Source organism: Agrilus planipennis, unplaced genomic scaffold (genome assembly GCF_000699045.2).
Source record: "Agrilus planipennis isolate EAB-ADULT unplaced genomic scaffold, Apla_2.0 scaffold80, whole genome shotgun sequence".
Classification (NCBI taxonomy): Eukaryota; Metazoa; Arthropoda; class Insecta; order Coleoptera; family Buprestidae; genus Agrilus; species Agrilus planipennis.
In genome coordinates this window covers 221,538-229,850 of record NW_020438873.1, presented here as the reverse complement: position 1 = coordinate 229,850, position 8,313 = coordinate 221,538, and the positions used below count along the sequence as shown (strand labels likewise).

The 8,313-nt window shown below is 34.0% G+C and overlaps 2 protein-coding genes across 6 annotated transcripts in view; both read right to left on the bottom strand.

The window, feature by feature from the left end:
* LOC108734783 (junctophilin-1) overlaps positions 1–8,313 on the bottom strand; it is a 75,608-nt gene that overhangs the window by 58,755 nt on the left and 8,540 nt on the right. The window lies entirely within an intron of this gene.
* Positions 69–7,204, bottom strand: LOC108734786 (mucin-2-like). Of its 5 annotated transcripts, none has more exons than XM_025979685.1 (4): positions 6,843–7,203; positions 6,631–6,786; positions 3,044–3,254; positions 69–1,880 (listed from the first exon to the last, which is right to left on the bottom strand). In XM_025979685.1, the coding sequence occupies exons 3-4, from the start codon at positions 3,243–3,245 to the stop codon at positions 751–753; spliced, it is 1,332 nt and encodes a 443-aa protein (XP_025835470.1). In that variant the 5' UTR covers positions 3,246–3,254; positions 6,631–6,786; positions 6,843–7,203; the 3' UTR covers positions 69–750. The 5 variants fall into 5 exon arrangements, with proteins under 5 accessions (XP_025835470.1, XP_025835476.1, XP_025835475.1 ...); XM_025979691.1 differs by having other exon boundaries at positions 69–632; positions 868–1,880; positions 6,631–7,197; XM_025979690.1 differs by having other exon boundaries at positions 69–1,874; positions 6,631–7,204.

Below are 8,313 nucleotides of genomic sequence, written 5' to 3'. Positions count from 1 at the left end.
AGGTGGTACCGTTGTAGTTGAATATATATATATCTTATAAAACTTTCAATGAAATTTTAAATTCACATTATAGCTTTACCCATAAGCTTCAATTTCTGTAATCGCCACATTGGCGGCATCCAGTTTGCTTTAAAAAATCTAAAACTTACAAAATTATTAAGTCATCTACAACAGACTTGATATACCTAAATCTAACTCAATGGAAACAACAATTAAAGTTCAAAATGCCTAGTAATAAAACAAGCTATCACCACAGAAACACAAACGCTAACATCGTTTAAGCAATACCAAGCATTTTTTTTTAAATAAGTTATAAAAAAGTAACTTACGTATAAAAACGACACATATTGCATGACAATAAAAAACGACACAATCCGCTTATGACGACACCCAAAATACAATATTATTGAACAACTACTAAATGCATACATTTTCTGTAAATGTTTCCATCAATTAAAAATACTTTCGAATTTGTTGCAGTGCCATTTGAAACCTTGACTCTAACTTCTGCGTGTGATAATGACTACTGACGGTAGGGCCGGCGCTAATTTTTATGAAAATCAAACTTGAGATCTAATTGCTTGATTTTGATTGGATGCTTTATACACTTCTACGTATTAAGCGGAGGCATACTGTAAAAATGAATACACAACACATAAATAAATGATTAAATAAGTTAAATAAATAAATAAATAACTGGTCTACTTCATACCCAAATAAGCACCTTCCTCCCTCAACTATTTGCTATTTTTATAATAAATATTTAAATATACATTCCAGAAATTCGTTTAGTTTTACAGGAATAGCGTCTTTCTTTTCTGAGGAAGGATACAAAACTACTGTGGAGGCGTTGGCACATATACACACCGTTTGGTTAGTGGCTGGTGTTGGGGTCTCACATGTGGACGGCGGTGGCGAAATTGTAGTTTCAGAAGCAGTTGTTCCGGCTGTTGTGTGGGTGGGTGTCGTTGGGCATGGTGGTGCCGTTGTGATGGCCGGGGTAGTTGCACTAGGTGGTACCGTTGTGGTTGATGGTACTGGTGTACTTGGCGGTGACGTTGGCACCGGTGGTGTCGTTGGGCATGGTGTTTCCGTTGTTACTGCTGGCGTAGTTGAAATAGGTGGTACCGTTGTAGTTGATGGCACTGGTGTACTTGATGGTGACATTGTGACCGGTGGCGTCGTTGGGCATGGTGTTTCCGTTGTTACTGCTGGCGTAGTTGAAATAGGTGGTACCGTTGTAGTTGATGGCACTGGTGTACTTGATGGTGACATTGTGACCGGTGGCGTCGTTGGACACGGTGTTTCCGTTGTTACTGCTGGCGTAGTTGCACTAGGTGGTACCGTTGTGGTTGATGGTACTGGTGTGCTTGGTGGTGACGTTGGGCATGGTGATGCCGTTGTTACTGCTGATGTAGTTACACTAGGTGGTACCGTTGTGGTTGATGATACTGGTGTACTGGGGGGTGACGTTGACACCGGTGGTGTTGTTGGACATGGTGTATCCGTTGTTACTGCTGGCGTAGTTGCACTAGGTGGCACCGTTGTAGTTGGTGGCGACGTTGTGACGGATGGCGTCGTTGAGCATGGTGATGCCGTTGTTACTGCTGGTGTAGTTGCACTAGATGGTACTGTTGTGGTTGATGGTACTGGTGTACTTGGGGGTGACGTTGGCACCGGTGATGCCGTTGTAGTGACAGATGGTGTTGTTGTACCTGACGATGTCGTAAGTGGTGTCACTGTTGAGAGTGGTGACGTTGATGGTGTTGTTGTAGCAGGTGGCGAAGTGGTGCAATTGGTTAACACTTTTGTACAGTTACACGAATATAGATCTGAACCGTTTTGGTCCGTGTAGGCATCTGTTGCATTTGTATCTGTAACTTTAGAATATCATTGTACTGCTTTTCCGTTCTGGATGCCCTTTTTAAGGATAGTTATCTACCGAAATTTCGATTTTTAATGTACTAATTCATTTCTTTGCCGACCCCTCTCTTTGCCCTTCACGAAAGTATTGAAGGAACAGTTCATCTTACCTAAGCTTACGTATATGTATATACTATGAGAACAGAAAAATTCAAAGAAATTTACTAGTCATGGATTTTCTGCCCATACATTTCTATTATTCTAAATGATGCCAAAAGAAGATATTGCATGAGGACGGGTTTTTTTTTAACTGAAACACCCATTTTCAAGGCTTTGAACTAATGAATTGGAAAGGTAACTAGATGATTAAGTGGCCAAAATTAACTTATTCATAAATTCAAATTCGTAAGTGTTAGTAAAGTGATGTTGAACAGTGAAACAAAGAGGAAGGACGATTAAATCAAAAGAATACTATCTTTCATATTTTCATGATTATCGTACGTGTTTTAACAAATTTCTTCAGATTTGCGGCGGGGGTAAGAATGAAGCTTGTGTATCTTTTGCACAGTTTTCTTTTTATAAATAAACAAATTGTACACTTTTTTGTAAAAGGTAGTTTATCTGTCCCGGCATTACCTTTCGTAAATATGCCCAGAAGAAAATTAAATATAACAGATAACTGACTATGTGCCGAAATAATTACTTTTGAAACAATAAATATACTTTGTAGCTAAAACGTGTATTGTTTCTGCCAGTCACAGAAACTAATTATAATTCCATAAAGAGAGATTCATAATGGTCTTATATTATCGCGCTCTTTTGTGGGTAAATTTTTAATGCATTCGGACCGTTAGTCTTCATTGACCTGATAAGATGTTCAAAAGTGTTTTTAAATTCAGAAGCTGTTGATACACAGTCAGCGGCTCTATGAAAAATGTTTCTAATTATTCTGAACTCAATGCTAATGTAAGAGCCGTGTTATAGAAATTTTTGTAATCTTAAATATTGCTTAATTTTAGCTTTAGTAAGTAATTTGTTATTGAGATTACTTCTGTTAATTTCAAAAATGATTTTAATCAGAGACATTTGCCGAGTATCAATTACAATTCCAAATTGTCTATTAATGAAAGGTCAACCTTATACATTAGTTAATTGAATAATTGTAAATGATTGTATTTACCAGTATAGTTCCAAAGGTAGTTGGCCACATCCGGTGCTTGACATTTTAAGAAGCTGGCTAAAATTCGAAAAAGTCGTTTCGATAGACTAACAGTTTCCGGTATGGTCAAGGGACATTTGGGACATGCTGGAGCTGCGATAACCGATTGAACACAAATCGTAACCACCAATATTTGACACCATCGAATGGCGCGAATATTCATCGTGGCTTTCTTAAAAAAAAATCTTTTCAAATTCACTATCCTGTAAGTGTCACCATACGTTTGTGAATAATTAAACTGCTGTAATTAAGTGAATGCACGCTAGTTCACTTTTATAAACTGACCTTTATGCGACGCCTTATATAATAAACAATAATGTTTTGGCAATTTGTATCGCACGTTATGTATACTTTTTTATCAATTATTTCTTCTTTGCAATTTTCAATACATTTTTGTTATGACTTTTTAGTTCTCGTACTGCTTTTTTAACAAAAACGTAAAAAATGTTTAAGTGTAATATGACACGAATTATGCAATTTTTCTGTAACGAAAAGGACGGAGATAACCAAAACACTCATTTCGTAACCTTATGATACTAAACAGTCAAATAAAAACATTTTTCGGTTAAACCTGGACTCATAAGTTTGTATAAGAAGTGAATGCTCTGGACTTTCATGTACATATTTTAGTACAATTGCATCTTTTGTAACCTTAACCAGTACCTACTGAATCTTTACAAATAATTATTTGAACATTTTTTTCATAAATAATTATTATATAACAAACGTAACTCCAATTTGAATTACTGCCTGTTTCGCGTTTTCGGTAAAACTGTATTACTTAGCACCTACATGTAGTAATAAGACACAATTTAGATAGAATTTTGCTCAGTTCCTAAAATTAGCAAGTCCGTTGCTTATTTCACCAATTGAATGAAACAACTGATATTTTTAAATCCCAGTTCTTGCAATTTTTTCGCTAACGTTATCATAACGTTATTGATGCTGTCCTGATTTGACTTTAAAGGCCGTCATCGATTGGAGTTTCCTAACGTTTCGCTAGTATGACTGGCGATCTTCTCCAAAAGTCCTTCCATTTCCGATGCTGGATCTCAGTTTCTCAATCCACATCCATCATCGGAAATGGAAGGGGTTGTGAAATAGTTTGCCACTCGTTCTAGCGAAACTTTAAAAAACAACTGCAACCGACGACGGTTTTAGAGATTTATCATAATTACATAAGTTGCCCTATTGTTTTAATTAATATTCAATTTCAGAAACATGAATAAACAAAACGCGTTCTCTTGTCCTACCTGTTAAATAAATAAGTTAAACGATTATAAAATTTACGTAGAAATTATTATGCAATTTAATACAATTTCTATAGGTACATTATATCTCAACTATAGGAAAGATAATGGAAAATATGTAAATATAAGATACTATAGACATATTTAGTACAATATGTACCACATTTCCGAAATTTCGATATGATAGGTACAAGGTCCATATACATATTAATTGTTTTCGAATATATTAGTATTTCAATTTTCAAATACAAAAAAGCTTTCTTCTTCCTATTCAAATTTGAAAAGCACAGCAGTTAATGTATTGTAATTTAGAAGAAAATAATGTTATATATACGTGTAAAGTAGAACATACCGTTTGTACAGCACCATTTATATACGCATGAATTTTTTATCTCTCAGATCATTAAATAACCCCTTAATACATTTATCTGATCTAGACTAATAACAGCAAAAAAATGAGAAAAGAAGCATGATCTCAACGAAATATATAGATAATAAATAAACAGTCAGTAGACAAATAAAATTGTTTTAAGAGAACGGTAAAAGCATCTTTTTCCCTCAACATAGTGCGAACGTAATCACGTAATCCGCTTTTAATTTTTATTTCTTACGAAATGTTTTAGATAGATCACGCACATTTAAGGTCAAGCAGTAAGTAGATGTATTAAAACAAATCTAAATATAAAAATGTATTTATTTCACGTACATCTAAATGTAAATGTATCCGTTCAATAGAGAGTTTTTAAATAAATTTGCTGCATTATTAAACATGATTTTGCAGCGTAAAATACAAAACAACGTGATATCTGGAAAATAATCTACCGCTTCATCAAAATATCGATCATAACAAACTGTGATTATAAAAAAAAATGTTGAGGTCAACGTTAAATACGTTGAATACATCTTGCAATATCAACAACAAAAGTATAGGTAATACTTTTTGTCAGCATTTAATACGAAAAAATAATTAAAAGCGTTCTATTGTTTATCTAAAAACAACGATATCCCCACGAATTCGTAAAGAACTAAAAATATTTTACGTGAATTACGACCTCGGGGGTTTGATAAGCAAAGCTAATAATAAATGAAATAAAGTATATTAAGTTTATAGTTTAGTTTTAGTTTTTACAGCTTTATGTTTATTCCAAACTCTTTAAGTCAAGCTCCTAATTAAAATAATGTTTGGTGGGTAAAACAGAAATTTTCCTTATTTTATTGAGTAGCATAAATATTGTCATGTTATCTTTCTTTTTTAATTTCTGAGATCACTTTCTAAATCNAGATTAGATTACTGTTCGCAAATAGTTAAGGATGTGGGTTGTTGTAGTTTTAGGGAAATGCGAAGTTTAGCTCAGGATAGGAAAGAGTGGAGGTACGTGTCCAACCAGTCTTAGGACTGATGACCTTATGATGATGATTACTATCATAAATTTTCACTACGGCGTTCCATTATAGAAAACAGCAAAAAGCGAGTAGGTGAGGTTCATGAGACCAACGAAGTATTACTAGTATAGGTACCGTGCGATATAGTGGTAACAGTCGGCTCAACAGCAGTAACAGATGTACATGCGTAGAAGCGATGTCTTCGAAAAAAAAATTAAAAAGTGTGGCGGTAAAGCAAAAATATTTTTTAAACTCGAATTTTTTCCAACTTGAACATAACCGGTTGCATTGGGCAGGTTTGAGTGAGGAAAATTTACTGTACATTTAATATGAATTTATACATGAAAATACAAACAATTTAAATATATAAATAAATAACGACTTGGTATGTAAAACAACTACATACAAGTGAGCATCCATTAAAAAGACGCAAATTAAAACGTGTGCGAGGAGAAAATTTTGAATATAAAAGCAGCAGCTGATCTGGCACAATTTCAAATGACTAATCATTATTATTATATTCCGTGTATTACGTAGCGTAAATAACAAATCATTTGCACGTTCTATTTATCGCTCATTTTTTGGTTTTTAAGGCCACAGTTTTGTTTATAACTTTTTTTGATATCAAATAGTACACCGCTCTGTTAATTCCTGGTAGTATTTTTATATCACATAATATACAGAGTGTTCCACCCAAGGAGGTTTCGTCCATCACTCTGTTATTATACATTTGATTAAAAAAGATGTTTTTATAAAAGTGATCTGGAATTATATAGTGCGTATACAGAAAATATTTGTTTATTAATTGTATAACAACAGAGTTATGGACAAAACCGCCTTAAGTGAAACAGCCTGTATGTATAAGTATTAGTTAGGCTGTTCCGGATACAATTTACAATGATTTAATTTATTTACCCAGACTTCTCAGCTAATGAACTGCATTTGCAAGCAAGGTCAGTTTTCAGTTTTGCAATTGTAGTTGAGCATGGTCAGTTCTTCGTTATATTCGTTCAATGCAATAACTACAGCTACATTTCGTAAAAAAAGTTCTTCATTCCAAAACTCTGCAAACTGAGCAAGCCTGAAATTTAAAACTTGATAGCACAGGTGAATGAAATTTATCTAACCTGTTAAATTTTTTGATGTGAAAGAACGACTGAGTGACAAAATAATTATGGCAAAATCAATATATAAATTGTGAAAACGATAATCGATTCGCACTCAGTAGTAAACATGATAAATAATATCTTGTTCAAATAATAGAAAAGCCACTTTGACTTCAGTTTCACAGAATTTATTTAAATTTTTTACGCAAAGATGATAGATGATAGTTTAAGTAGTTGATACCAGCATTTATAGTACCTACATCGTTACTAGAATCATACAATTTTGTAGTTTTGTTATAATTCAGTACTTTCCTTTTATATCTTTACTAATGTTTGAAGCAATTAATTTATAAATCGTAATAGTAATAAAAACATTAAGTATAGAGATGAGAATATACCTAACATGCCTAAAAATACAGGCTCTTATTGGAATATTTATATTAATTTTATATTAATGTAAAAGGTGACATTTTACTTATATATTTGTTTAAACGTCTTTTCATTTTCAACCCTTTTTTAAGTCAGCCACAACGATAACAAATAACTCTAGTTTTAAAGAGGATGCTACCTACTTTCAGACAGAAGTAAATATTAGGGAGTCAGACAGGGATGCACACTGTCACCGTTACTTTTTAATCTATACATCGAAGACGCGATTAGCATCATTAAAGACATCAGTACAACTGCAGGGATAGACACACAGGGGCAAAAGATTAGTATGCTTGGATTTGCAGATGATATAACAATATTAGCATCTAGCAAGGAGGAGTTAAAGATAGCTTTAAATAAAATGGAAGCGGTACTGACAAAACAGTACTGTATCAAAATAAATAAAAGTAAAACAAAAATACTGATATGCAAGGGAAGAAAAAGTAGGGAAAGAGCGAATATAAAGGTAGGAAACGAAAAATTAGAAGAAGTGGCTAATTTAGGTATCTAGGGAGTCAGAAAAGTCGAAAGAAGTAGTAGGGATGTAAAGCAGAGGATAGAGATAGATACAAAGAAGTCAGTTCTATGCTCGCGAACAATTAATTTGAAAATTAGAAAAAGATTGTTAAAGGCGTATGTTTGGAGCGTAGCACTGTACGGGTGCGAAACATGGACGGTGGGCGCGGCGGAAAAGAAAAGGTAAGAAGCGTTCGAAATGTGATGTTACAGACGAATGATGAGGATACCGTGGATAGAGAAGGTTAGAAATGAAAAGGTATTAGAAAGAATAGGAGAACATAGGACTATTTGGATGTTAATAAAAAATAGGCGAAATAGGTTGGTAGGACATCTTTTCAAGCATGAAGGTCTAATCAGAGTCACATTAGAAGCAGAAACAGGAGTTAGAAGGGGTAGAGGTAGACCTAGATTAGATTACTGTTCGCAAATAGTTAAGGATGTGGGTTGTTGTAGTTTTAGGGAAATGCGAAGTTTAGCTCAGGATAGGAAAGAGTGGAGGTACGTGTCCAACCAGTCTTAGGACTGATGACCTTATGATGATGAT